The sequence below is a fragment of the Diabrotica undecimpunctata genome, chromosome 8 (genome assembly GCF_040954645.1).
Source record: "Diabrotica undecimpunctata isolate CICGRU chromosome 8, icDiaUnde3, whole genome shotgun sequence".
In the NCBI taxonomy this organism is placed as follows: domain Eukaryota; kingdom Metazoa; phylum Arthropoda; class Insecta; order Coleoptera; family Chrysomelidae; genus Diabrotica; species Diabrotica undecimpunctata.
In genome coordinates this window covers 142,713,882-142,728,630 of record NC_092810.1, presented here as the reverse complement: position 1 = coordinate 142,728,630, position 14,749 = coordinate 142,713,882, and the positions used below count along the sequence as shown (strand labels likewise).

Below are 14,749 nucleotides of genomic sequence, written 5' to 3'. Positions count from 1 at the left end.
AACTTCAGCTTGGAGAAAGCAAGAAATTATTAACTGGCTGTCAAATAAAGGTATTCAGTTTGAGACGAATTCAATAAAGAAGGAACTACTAGCCGTAGTAAAACAACATAAATCTCGCTTCATAAAATATGCCGTAGAAGATGTAGCAGAAAAGTATAAAGTAACTGTGCTACGCCTACCGCCATATCATTGCGAATTAAATCCCATAGAACTTATATGGGCACAAGTTAAAGGATATGTTGCAAGGCACAATACCACATTTAAAATGAAAGATGTCAAGGTATTGTTTGATCAAGCCATTATGGAAATCACATCAGAAAACTGGCAAAAAGCAATCCAGCATGTTTTAAAAGAGGAAGATAAAATGTGGGAACTGGACAACTTGGTCGATCAGGTGGTTGACCCTATAATTATAACACCAGGGGATGATGACAGTTCTTCGGATGAAGACTATAGTGATGTAGAATTGTAATAACGTATCCAGTAAAGTTTTTGTAGTTTTTGTGAATAAATTGATTTAAACTCCCCACAAGTGTTTCAATATGTAAAGTTCATTCGTGTGTGTTTGTGAGTATTTCCCGATTTCGGTTCGTATATATTTTATTGTTACATTTTATATTTTTTTAATAACACTGTTCTGCTGTATTACATTTTTATTTCCTTTAATATGATTTTTAAGAATGCATATTCTTTTGTCAATTAACCCACTAGCGCGCCTCTGGCTCAGTGTTTATCTGTCGATAACAATGGACTAATCCCTTAAAACAGGGTGATACCTACCTGCTCTTTATGAAACGACAGAATTTTGCAATGCGGACGGAATTTATTGACGGATTATTGACGGATTACCCTGTAGCGCTTTTGAATACTTCATGAGATTTTATTACTCTACACTCATTAGAAATAGATTATAGTCGTTAAGTACCGTGTGTGTTAATAACTTTATGAGTTCAGCATAAGCATTGTCAGGTCCAGGAGCTTTACCATCTTTTAGTTGGAAAGTTCTAAGGTAAGAGAAACGTTCGCCGAAGAAAAATATTATTATATTATAGCTATGAAGATAACCAACCTTCGATACGAGAAGGAACCACAAGAAGAATATATTAATAAACAGTTTGTTACTAAACATTTAGAACATTGTTAGAAAACATTTTTGATTTAATCCTTGTAAATAAATAATTTATCAAATTGGAATAATTTTATGGACTTATCCAATCTTGTTAGTCTTCTTGGTCTCATTTTAACTAACGAAATTTATTCTATGACGTATTTGATATGTTTATATAATTATTAACATTTATTAACAATTGTTTCATTGACAATTAGTTCGTAAAACAATACAAGCTTTTTGGTTTCATTTTATTATTTGTACTAATGTGCTAATTTTTAAGGTATTTTTATTTTTTGTATTATATAATTTATACAATTAGCTTTATTCTTATAAATGAGTAAAAATATGTTGACTAGACAAATTATTCGAAATTTATTTACTAATGTGATAACTTTTATTCTGGTTTATGCTTATATGCCTTCGACTTTTTAGGATTACGGTCACGTTCCAACAGAAGCCGAAAATTAAAACACAAAACATATCCTTGTCTTTTTTTATTTATAATTTTTAATAAACTTATTGAGAAACGAGTAACGATAATTTAATTCTTAAATAGCCACCTAAGAGTACCTACTGCTATTATACCTTCCGAGTATAGAATATATCAACAATTTCACAAATGTGTTTTCTAATAATCAACCTTTAATAAAATCCCAACAATCTATCTATATAACAAAATATTTATAAACCAGAATTAAAATCTACGATTTGGATCCCCTTTAATTTAATATTGGCTACGGCATTGAAAAATACAATAATCTAAACAAATATATTTATATCTATTTATAGCATAACTGGTTTAAAAAACGTGAAATGAAAAATTCTTATTAAAGCGACACCATCTACAATAGTAATATTGTTTGAATTCAAATGTTTAAAATAAAAATCCCTTATTTGAATCTTTAACTTGGTGACGTATGTTTAAAACTTAAATACAATCACAATAATACAATCATGTAAGTCTAATGAATGACCTATTATATTCCAAGAACTAGATTTGTTTCAAGAGTTCGATTATTTGATTAACGTTACCGATTTTCTCCAAAACTCAAATGACTCATATTCCCACTAATAGCAAGGTTGTGTAACTAGGTGAAATTAAATAAATATTGATGAAAGAGATTTTATTCCCAACAACAGGGGCGCCTATTGCGATGAATATGTTCCCGGTTCCTACTCTAAAAGGTTCGAAATTTGTATTTATAGGGGTTGGGGTGTAATAAGTACTTTTGTTTTTATCTTTTGTAACAGTCTGATTCTCGCTGTATATTCAAATTTTTGCTGCAACTTTGATGTTTTCCATTGGTCGTTACGTACACTAAATACGACAAAGAAGGTTGTCTTGTCTTTTTTTATGTTCTATTAATTATTTTTTTTTCTTCTTCGTCTTTGTAAGCAATTCTTCTTGTTCATTTGCGGATTAATACCTCTATGGAAGGTTGTCACTTCATCTTTTGCGTGGTCGTCCGGATCCGTTTTTTTTTTGAGTTTTATTGAGTCCAGAGTAGTGTAGCCAAAACTACAATGGATATGTAAATACTGATGGCTGATTCGGATTGAGCATTAAAAGACAACGTGGAGGTTTTAACTTGCACTTCCAAGAAAACTATAAAAAACTCATTTAACCGTAATCTATGACAGTTAGTCTAAGTATCTTATGTCAAGCTGCGTTGTTTGGGCGATAACGGAGATAGACTTCCGGGTTCTAATTATGTCCAAAGAGTAATCTTTTTTGTTTTTATTTTAATGTAAAATTAAACGTTTTCTTAAAATATAAACTATGCTAACTCGAGACTTACTGTTTTGAGACGCAGATTCCTAATTATGATCCTGTGCGTTAGAGAAATTGCATTAGAGGCGGGCATTACAGCATTAGTATTGACGATTCTACTTATCAGTGTGATTTTTTTTCCAAACCATAATAGGGAAGCAATATATATTATAAAAAATTTGAGAAAGACAGATACAAAGACTCGATAGAGTTTATTTTTAACATAAAAAGAAAAAAAAAAGAGAGAAACTTTATATCTTGAACATTTTATACTAAATAGTACAGCAGAGTTTTAGATATTAATTATCGAAGAGAACATATAAGACATTTGTGTGGGTTCGAACTCAAATTCACCATTTCCAGCTGCACAAGAAAGTCATTAGCTAAGATTGTTATCAATCTTCAATAAAGACTGTTTCGTAAGAAGAATATTGCCAAAGATGCGTGTGATAAAATTACAACCCATTTAGAAGAAAAGTTTTATTTTCTAGTTTATTTACATATTGCAGAAATGTTTAATAATGGTCTGTTTATACACCGCGCCGAGTCGGCATTATATTATCAGTATTAGCGAAGTATTTTGGTAAGCGATATCCGTGTGAATTGTTATTGTCCATTATTAATGTAATTAGAATTTATGATATTTATACTTTAGTGAGTTTTTGTAGTGGAAATAAAGTTAGATAAACACGGTCGAACATTCTAGATTATTAATACTTCTTCTTTTTCGTCAAGGGGCTTTTTATATATGGAATAAATCTTACTAAAGCATTACTGACTACTGAGCACTACTTTTTATCCTTTAGGTTTCCACTAAAGTACTCTACTAGGCTGTTTACACTAATACAGCGCCCCCTACTCTTTATAAAATATATCGTCGCTCCAAAGTTTTTGGTGCTTTACCCCTGATTCTTTTTTCTACGCCAGGTTCTTTAATTTATTATTCTTGAAAACTACCGTCGTCTTGTAATTTCATAACATGTCTTGACCCCTTCGATTTTAGTGTCGTAATGTCGTTGTATTATGTATTATTAAACATGATATCCCTCTATTTTTTGTATATGTACAATTTATTATACTTAAGGGCCATCCGCCGTCTATGAATTTCGCAACATGACCTGACCAGTTCAGGTTAAGTTTTCTTTGTCAGTGTAAACGTTTCGACACCAAAGACTACTTTTGTTTTAGTTTATTGGTATGTTTTGTTCATTGGTAAAAAGTAGAGTTCGTGTTCGCTAATGTCTGGTTGAGGGTTTTCAGTTCGCCCAAGAACTCACAATCGACGTCTTTAAATACTTTAAAATCATCTGTACCTATTCTTTATCAAGACTATGTCATGCGCAAGGCGTGAATTGTTTTGTTTTTTATCCTCAGTTATTTAAAAGCAGACTGAAAACGGAACTAGATATAGGTACTAAAAAACCAAAATTTAAAGAAAATTACTGGTGACACAAATACACTATATTTTGTTTTAACAAACTATCTTTGCAAAATATTTGTGGAAACTATGAAATTGTTTAAAAATGATTGACAACTCACAAATTTGGGTATAAACACATTAAAAATAATAAAACTGTAGAAACGGTTGAGAGATGACTGACTAAAGACTAAATTCTTTAGCTACTACAGCTATATTGTTAATAAATAAAAGCTATCCATGATAAGATAAATAATTTCGATCAAATGGTTTTAAAAATGATTAAAGACAAGTAGTAGAACGCTCAATCTTCCTTCGATTCTACTCGAAAATCACGCTATTTGGCCCAGGAATCCGTTATTCGGATCTCATCTTTGCATGAAATCAATTTTGGATTACCTTTTGAGAAGCTCGAAGAAGATTCACCACTGATACATGTTCTTCTGCATAAATTGTATTTTATTTAATTTTACCCAACCTAAGGCTTTATCATAATAAATAAAACTAAATTATTTGTTATTTTATAAATACCTGTAAATGGTGAAATTAAAATGAATAGGTTAGTGATCGTCGTGAAAGTGTAATGAACTTAAACATTAAACTTTCTACAAATTACGACTACTTATCTATCAGCAATAATTATAGTCAATAAATACCTTACATACCTTTCTACGTAATTATTTTATTTAAGGTTTTACACTCACCTGAGACTAGTGGTAGTGCGACGAATAAACTTCCTATCCATGAAGTGGCTGATTTCGAACCCTTAAATTCATGCAAAAACTCTACATACAACAAACCGAACACAAAACTAATTCCTTCTGCTATTGCATAAATTAAAAACGTTGCTATCACTACTATCCAACCATAACCACCATCTGGTATAAAGGGTTGATTCTTTTTTAACTGTTGACTTAACCTCGAAGTTATACTTGTTGATCTTTGCGGGCGGTCTTTTTTACTAGTGGCACCATTATCGACTAACACAGTTTCCATTTTATTTATAACTTTTGAGATAATTAAGTATCTATATTTATGTTTACTTATTTTCACTCTCACTATATCGATAAAGTAATATTATTATTAACTGTGTAATATACTTCAAATATTCACAACCGGTATTTTTAGACGTACCAAAGATAACGGTAGACTACAACTACATAAAACCGACTGAACTTGTTTTGCGCTAAAAGATGAAATTAATCGATATAAATACCAAACTAGATTTTGTGTTTATATGATAATTACGTAAGAACTATGCTCTCGTAATTTTCCCGAATACACACAGACTCGTAGTCAGCAAAATCACATACAGATACGGTATAGACTCGCCAACGCAATGAAATCATGTGAACTCGCTACTCTACACTCGCTTCACAAAAACCAAGTCTGAATACCTACTTTAAATAATTATGCTGAAGTAATCGGCCACAACACTGTTTGTAAAAATATAATTTCCAAGGTCGAATGTAAAACGATAGGAGGCATTTCCTCCATTTATTATCATTTTATTATCAGTCTATCACGCATAATATGATGAATTATTTAAAGATTACATTGTTTAGCATAGGTAAATTTTACAACATTAATGGAATTCTTTTTCTTTCGTGTTCATTATCAAAAATTTTAGTAAACCGTTTTGGAGAATGTATTGTATAATTTGTATAGTAACGTCAATAATTATTGCAAATCGAAAGAGATGGGATTGCCGAACATTCCAAAGTTACACAGGATTAAATCCTATTTTGGATTCTACGATTTGTTTGGCCTATGGTTATTCAATCAACGCTTTGACTGATCTGACAAGAGATGAAAGCTTTTGTTGGGCGGTAAATATTGTCTTTATTTGATGTAAGTAAGAAAAACTTTCGTATGATGAGGGTCTGAGTCTTTGGGATGAGATTGAGTGGGAGATTGATGTCTGTGGATGCTCCTATTGATGTGATTTTCGCGGTAACCCTTTTGGATGAGGGCTGGTTTTAAATCTGAGGGCTCAGCGGATCTACTTGCATCATCGCAAAGGCGTATTTATCTGGAGAAAAGGGTATTAATGACTGAATTAATTTGTGAAGGTGGATGATGGGTGAGAGTTGGCATGCAAGTAACGATTGGTATGGGTAGGTTATCGATAAACATAGTAATGAAAACCTTAAGATTGGTTTTTCTTTATGATAACGTCGAAAAACGGTAGGGATGAATCAGTTTCCATCTCAATCGTGAACTGGATACTAGGATGTATACCATACAGATGGGTTTGAAAAGACACCAAAGCATCCCTGAGATGGGGCCAAATGATTAATGTATCGTCAACATATCGTAGCCAACATGTGGGTTTGAGCATTGATGTGGATAGTGCTCATGTCTCGAAGTCTTCCATAAAGATATTGACAATTATTGGAGATAGTGGGTAGCCTATTCGGGCCCCATTTATTTGTCTGTAGAATTGATTTTGAAAGATGAAATAAGTGTTGGACATACAATGTTTATTGAGAGTTAAGTGGTCTTACTGGATAGGTACTGTATTTAGTTTTCAGTATGTTTAGAATTTCGTCTATAGGAATGTTTGCAAAGAATAAAACTATATCGAAATTTACTAGAATGTCTGACGGTGAGATAGGATATTGTTTAAGTAGTTCGATGAAATGAAAACAATTCTTGACGAAGGAAGAATCATTTTCGGCGAGAGGTTGTAGAGCTTTGGCCAAGTATTTGGCCAATGGTTTTGTAGGGCAGTTGCATGCAGTGACAATAGGACGTACAGAATATCGGGTTTGTGAATTTTGGGTAGACCATATATTCGAGGTGTTCTAGAAGACTTTTCACGACGAATTAGATTGTTTTATGTTAACAGAAAGAAATGTTTTATTGATGATGGGTTTTGTGGTTTTCTCTAGATAGGTTGTTGGATTATTAGGAATTGGTCTGCAGTTTGGAGTAGTAATGAGATTTGAGAGTTTATTAATGTAAGAAGAAGTGTTTAGGAGGACGGTAGCATTTTCTTTATCGGCGGGAAAAATGACTAGATTTGGATCTGACTGAAAGGATTTCTAATGTAATTCCGCACGGACTATACCAATAAGGAGGTTTTTTCGTTACATACTGACCAATTTTTTAAACCCACTTATATTCTACGTCTTTTACTCCAAAATGCGACAATTATATATTAATCATATAGTAATCTCATTAATGCAAGTAAACTCATTAAAATTCATAGATAATATACCTGATTCGTATAAGCTAATGGAAACACGATGGAAAGACAAACTCTAAATATAAGATAAATAATTGAAAAGACAGGAAAATACATCCTCATGAATTTCGATTTTGTAAGTTATGAAAAAGTGTTCTGTTCAATTCTGGCACAGGTATCCCAATAAAGTACCTGAAGAAAGTGATCCAAAGTATGTATGACACGTTGCAATCGTCAAATTTATAAAATGGAAAAATGTAAGAGTAATAATGCGTTTTATCTGCAATACTTTTTTTATTTACATTTAAGGCGCATCAACCTATGTGGTTATTAGCTCGGCATTACAATTTTTTTTACATAGATTATTACCTACATAGATTTTTACATACGTAGATCTGAGTTAAACTGAGTACATTGATTTTTACAAGCATTGACTTTTACACGTTTATTTATTTTTACACGTACTGATGTTTATATTTGGTAATATATTCCTGTTGAGTTAAAAAAACTTAAAACTGACGAATAGACACAATTCTCTTATAGACAATCACGTAGCGTTGTCGATAGGTTACCCTTTTTCCTCTCATTTAAATATACCGGACATTCGATTAAGAAAAAATGTACACTTAAACTGTTAAAACACTTACCGCACATTGGATCAACACTTCCAGTAATATGGTCTTCATGTGTTAAGCGTCTATATCCTAATCTCAGTCTGTTTATTATTGTTTGCATTTTCCTGTTGCTACCCTTATTCGTCTCGTAGTTTTTGTTGAGATTGATTCCATTCTTGAAGCCACCGTTCTTTCAATGTCGATTAATCCAGTGATATAAATCCTTCTTATATGTAGTTCCTGTTAACTCTTCGTTGTTAACTGCAGCAGTGGCGCACCCAGGGGAGGTTTGGGGTTAACCCCCCCCAGGACCCTATTCCGACACTGTTACTTACACATTTTAAGGACTCAAAATGGAGGTAACATCATAAAAAAAATTTGGTGACCAACCAAACCCCCCTCCCCCTCAGAGGCAAATTCTAGGTGCGCTACTGAACTGCAGATTTGACGGCAGCATCTACTCTTTCATTACCATGTATTAGGTTTTTAAATTTACTTAAAATTTAATTTAAATTTTACAATGGCATTCTTTTGCTGAAGTTGGTACAAATGGTTCCCTATCAATATGTCTTCAATACTCTTTGACTAAGTATAATAATAATATATATAGCCAATGTATAGTGTCGCGAAAAAGTATGGCAACAAAGTGTTTTCTTTGAAACAAATAAACTGATGTACATAATTTATAAAATTGCGAGATATTACATTGTCTTTCGCATCTATTATAGGACATTGTTAAGTTTATCTGATGTTAACGTAACATCAGGAAAAACCCAACGGAAGGAGTGGACCGGGTAAAAACAACTTCTGTGGTTCCGTGCCTTCATCTTGAAATTGCAATAATATCGCAATTTCCAATTTGCGGTTATATCGTAATTTAATTGTCGTAAATAATTTGTGCGCGTATAGGAAATAGTTACGATTGGTTTTAAAGTGCTTCCTTGTGACATTGCTATTTAATCGCTATAAAATAATCTGAACCATCTTGGTTTATCTCTAATTATGCATCATTCAGATACGTCTAAATTAGTGGTGACAGTTTATTGGATTATTGTGACAGGTCGTCCAGCAAAGCTTGTGTTATTCAGAGATATTAAACCAATAGGTAAAAAACTCCTATCTAAAAGAAACAGATAAAGTGAAGCACGAGTTTTTGACCTCACACATCAGTCTGCCATCTGCATTTTTGGCAGAAGTTCATATCTACACATTATTGACATTTTCGTAAGGTGTACTAGTCGAAATATATTTTACGTGGTATAAAATAACTATACCCATATTTTCTATATAAAAATACTTTTATGAAATTATGGCTATACCACTCAATAATACAACGGTGCACTGAGAACTTATACGACTACGATTAGTAGTTGCACAGGATACAGGATTATGAGGACGCTGAATATCTTCTTCAGCCTTAAGTAATCCAACTTTGGACATAGGCCTCCCCCAAATCAATCCAGTGTTTTCTGTTTTGTGCCACTTGGTTCCAGTTGTGTCCTCCGATCTTCTTAATGTCATCAGCGCATCTCATTTGTGGTCTTCCTCTGCTTCTTTTTCCTAACCATAGTCTCCATTGTTGTATTTCGTGGTTCCATCTTTTATCCTTCAGTCGGGCATTCTGTCTTGCGAAGCTCAATTTTAATTTGGCAGCATGTTCTCCTGCGGCTTTTATTTTGGTTTTGCTTCTAATCCATTTGTTTGTTTTTTTGTCTATAAGTATAGGTCTCACCCCGAGCATTGATCTTTCCATCGATCTTTGTGCTTTTACTATTTTATCCATATTAGACTTGGTGAGTGTCCACGTCTGTGAACCATACGTGAGTATAGTAAATTCCTTCTTTCAAATATGGTTCTATTTTACTGATTTTCAAGATCCAACTCAGTTTTCCAAATCCTGCTCACGCTAACCTTATTCTTCTGGTAATTTCAGCAGGTTGATTTTCTTTGTTAACTTTCATTATCTATCCCAGGTAGATGTATTCGCTTACTGTTTCTAAATTTATGTCGTTCAACGTTATTTCTCTAATGTTCGGTGTATTTGTCATTATTTTTTTTTTCCAAGTTCATCTTAAGATCTACTTTTTTCGAAGCTTGAAATAGTTGCGTCATCATGGTCTGTAGTTCTTCGAAGCTTACATGTCATCTTCAAATATTACAATGTCATCAGCGTATCTTAAATGACTCAGTTTTCTTCCATTAACATTTATTCCTTTATCCGCCCAGTTAATGTCTTTGAACACGTCTTCCAGTCCAAGTGTGAGTAGCTTTGGTGAGATAACATCTCCATGGCGAATTCCTCTGTTGATTGGTATAGCTTTGGTTTTTGCATCTATTTGTATTTTCATTGTAGCTTTCTTGTAAATATTATGTACGAGCATTCTGTATCGGAAGTCTATCCTGCAGTTGTTCATAGCTGTCTCTATTGCCCAAAGTTCTATGGAGTCGAATGCCTTTTCATAATCAACGAAGCCAATATATAAGTTCAAGTGATATTCATTGGCTTTCTCTATTAGCGTTCTGACTGTAAGAAAATGATCCGCTGTACTGTAACCCTTTCGGAATCCTGCCTGCTCTACAGGTTGATAGCTATCGAGCTTCGACGTTAACCTGTTAGTTATTACTCTCATAAACAGTTTGTACATTTGGGATAGCAGGGAGATTTGCCTATAGTTCTTCAGATCTCCCCTGTCTCCCTTTTTAAAGAGAAGTATTGTCAAACTTTCATTCCAATCATATGGGGCTTCTCCTCTGTGAAGACATTCGTTGAAAAAATTTTTCATTCTTCGAGAATAATTTCACTCTCATCCTTCAACATTTCTACAAGTATTCCATCTGGGCCAGGAGCCTTATTGTTCTTGAGTTGTGCCATAGCTTGTTTTATTTCGAAGGATTTTATGTTAGGGAGTATTTCTGAGTTGACATTAGTTATCTTTCTCTTAAGATCTTCCTTTACAGTGTCTGGGTTCTTGTTTGAGGAATATAAATCACGGTAAAATGTTTGAGTAATTTTTAGAATTTCGTTCTTTTCTCTTATTTCTTTTCCATCTTTATCATTCAATGAGACTATTATAGGCTTTCCTAAGTTTGATCTTAAGCATTTCAGGCCTCGGTTCTTTTCTATTATTTTTTCTACCTTGTTTTCATTGTAGATCCTTAAATCTTCCTTTACCCCCTTCTTTATTTGTTTATTCAATTCTTTGAAACCATTGGTGTTTCGCTTTCCTTCGCTTAGATATGTGCGTCTCTTTTCCATCAACCGTTTTGTTCCATCACTTATTCTGTCTTTTTTATTTTTCGTTTTCTTTGCAACAGTCAGTCCTGCTTTCAAGAGTTTTCGTTGCAGTTCTTTATTAATTGTGGTCATGTCGAAATATTCTTGTTGATAATGTTCTAAAAATTATTTTCTTAAGACTTCTCTGTACTCATCTCCCTTCTGTCGTATTTTAGTCTGATCTATCTGATTACAATAATTATGTGTCCTGTTTCTACTGGTTTTCGTCTGTTTAATAAGAATTTTTGCTCTTAAAAAGCGATGATCGCTAACCGTTGTGAATCGATCGAGTGCAGTTATATCTTCAAAAATGTCTTTGTTCCCAGAAAAGAAGTAATCGATCTCGTTTTTCGTCTTTTTATCGGGAGATATCCACGTCCATTTTCGGTTTGCTGTTTTCTTAAAATGTGTGTTCATGGCATATAAATTTTGTTTTTCTAAGAAGTTATATAATTTTTCTCCTCTTTATATATATATATATATATATATATATATATATATATATATATATATATATATATATATATATATATATATATATATGATGCGGAGATAGTACTTGAAGAATATCAACAAGAAATAAAACAATGTACGAAATGAAATACAAATATCTGAGCATGTATATTACAAATGATGGATGAAGCTATTAAAACACAGAAACAATGAAGGAAGAATAGTAATAAGACAACTGAATACCGTATTGTGGGATATAAATAAATTGCGTGGCATAAGTTAGGGATATAGCTATATATATTAAATACACAATAATACAACAATTATACAACTGTATAAATCAATTAGTTCACTTATCTATATTAACAATTAATACTAGTTTTTTGATTTTTTAATCAAAGAAATAAATAATTAAATTAAATTAAATTTATAAGTTGTTTATAGTTTATTACCCCATGAAACGAAGCCGAAAAACACTTATTAATTAATAATTAAAAATTATATTTGTTTATCCCATTTGAGAGAACAAAGGTAATTTTATAATGACTGTACAGGTGCTTTGTCAATACTTGAATTTTTTTTTGGTCCGATTCTTTTATAAAAAGGTCTCAAATTTTCATGTTTTTTAAAAACTATAATAATTTTTAATTGTCAACTTACTTTTTTATTTGTTTAATTGTTTATTTCAAAAAACAGAGCTAAAAGAAACAACGTTAAAGAGTACTACCATTTAAAGGGGTGCGTTTTTGAGACAGGGGTGAATTTGACCCTATGCACTAGGGTGTATTGTTGTTGTGACAACAATTTTTCTATAGATTTATATGTACGAAAAGTGCATAGAATTCACCCAAATGCTCCCTAGTGTATAAAGATAAATTCAATCTTTTTTCAAAAATGCACCCCTTTAAATGGTAGCACTCAAACTACACTAGCATGACTGATCAAACAATCACGTTCACCTGCTACATTTCTCTTTTTTATACAAGTTTAGAAAGGTACATAGGTAGGAACTAGGAACATTGTAAAAAAATTAGAAAATAATTTGTATATACAAATCTTTATTTTAATCTTATTTATTTAATTTTATTTAATATTTTTTTATTTACAATCGACTCTACAAACAATGGAGTAATACGCTAATTTGTTGATGGTGATATCATGTGAGCAAGCCGACCAGTAGCAGCTCACCAGTATTCATATAATTGGCCAGAAGATCTAATTAGATCTTCTGGCCAATTTTTCTTGTCTAGTCTACTATCTATTACTTATTGAGTGGACAGTCTTCTGACAACTTAATTGACATTGTGAAAATAAAATTAAAGTTAATGTTGTTAATAATAAGCTAGGTATCTGGTTAAAGTGGAAAATAACTACTACTGATGAACTGAATAACCATAAGCTAAAAATTTTAGGAAACTTACTCATTGTATTATGAACAAAAACCCTCTTGACTACTTATCGCAGTATCAACAGCTTCATTTTCTACCAAAGTATTGAAAGCCTGGATACCCTTTTTCTCTCGTTTTTAGACATCCCTTATCTTCATCGACTTTTTCGATTTTGGCTGAAAATACTGTGGACATTCATGAAATACTGATGGTACAGCATTCAGCATACAGCATTCCTAAGTTGTTACTCAGACCAAGTTGTGTAACCTTATATTATATTTAAAATATATCGCTGTTTGTTTTACTAATCTTATAATACTTAGGCAATAATACTGTTTTTGCATTTGCTATTTAGGGATGACTAAAGATACTATCTCATACTCTGTACATTTTTTGTAGATATTTATATTTTACATAGGTAACCAAATAAACAAATAAACATTTTGTTAACTTGGTGTTACATTAATAGATACCAAAATTATGGATTGAAACTTTCAAATCATTTAATTTTATGTTTAATTAATGTTTACTTCATATTCAGGACTCTTGGTCGGCTTGAAGTGTTTTATTTTGGTTGAAATAACCCAGGCTTTTAAAAATACTGCATCCATCAAAAGAAAACTATGACAGAACACAAGTAGTTCGATCGGGTTAGACGAAAAAAGGCCTAAACTTCATAGCTACCCCAAATTTTATTATTCTAACCTTAGGGAAGGTCAATAGACTATTTAAATTTAAAATCGCGACTGAATTCTGTCGCCGTGTCAGCCGCCATCTTGAATTTAAAGGAGAACCGGTTTTGCTCAGTATCTCCGTCTCTTTCAACTTTTTAACAAAAATAGTAAGGACTGAAATTTTTGCAAATACGATTTCCTACAATGTTTTTTCTTTTTTTTTAATTTTTTCGTGAGGTCGATATTTTCCCTGTTACGGGGGAGTGGAGAAAATTATATTTTGTAGAATTTTGATCTCCTCCATTTTCTTGCTAAAATCAATATTTGAGGTTGTAGGTACGTATGCGGTGATGGCGCTAGAGTAAGTCCTTGTGGGAATTGGTTATATAGGAATTGCTTTTATTCAATATCTCCATTTTCAACTTTTCGACAAAAAGGTAAGGGCTTAAATTGTTGCAATTGTGATTTCCCACACGTTCTTCTATGCAAAGTTTTTCGTGCGGTAAATTGTTAACCAAGACTTCGAAAAACAATATTAATAATAAATAAACAAAATGCTGTAACCTAGACAATTCACGTTCTGTCAAAATTGTAAATGTCGGACGAATAAGGCTTCAAAACATTTGACAAGTACGACTGCTATTAGTTCCATTTCTTTGGTGCTGCTTCTAATAATACTGCGAAGCAAACACATTTTTTAATATATTTCGGTATTACTTGTTCTATTAGATATAGACAGCGAAAAGTTCGGGTTCGTTCGGAAAAATATTCCCATGAGATTTTTTACATAGTCACTTCCACAAGATAATCCAAAATAAATCGCCCAGGCAAAAATATGTTTAATTTTTTTTAAAACA

At 32.3% G+C, this 14,749-nt stretch overlaps 1 protein-coding gene across 1 annotated transcript in view; it reads right to left on the bottom strand.

Moving 5' to 3' along the window:
* The window catches only part of LOC140448152 (monocarboxylate transporter 12-like), a 79,513-nt gene extending 73,808 nt beyond the window's left edge, over positions 1 to 5,705 (bottom strand). The window contains exon 1 of the mRNA XM_072541246.1: positions 5,004 to 5,705. Within this exon, the coding sequence (XP_072397347.1) occupies positions 5,004 to 5,295 (292 nt within the window). The 5' untranslated portion in view covers positions 5,296 to 5,705. The remainder of the gene's footprint in view (positions 1 to 5,003) is intronic.
* Positions 5,706 to 14,749: the final 9,044 nt, after the last annotated feature.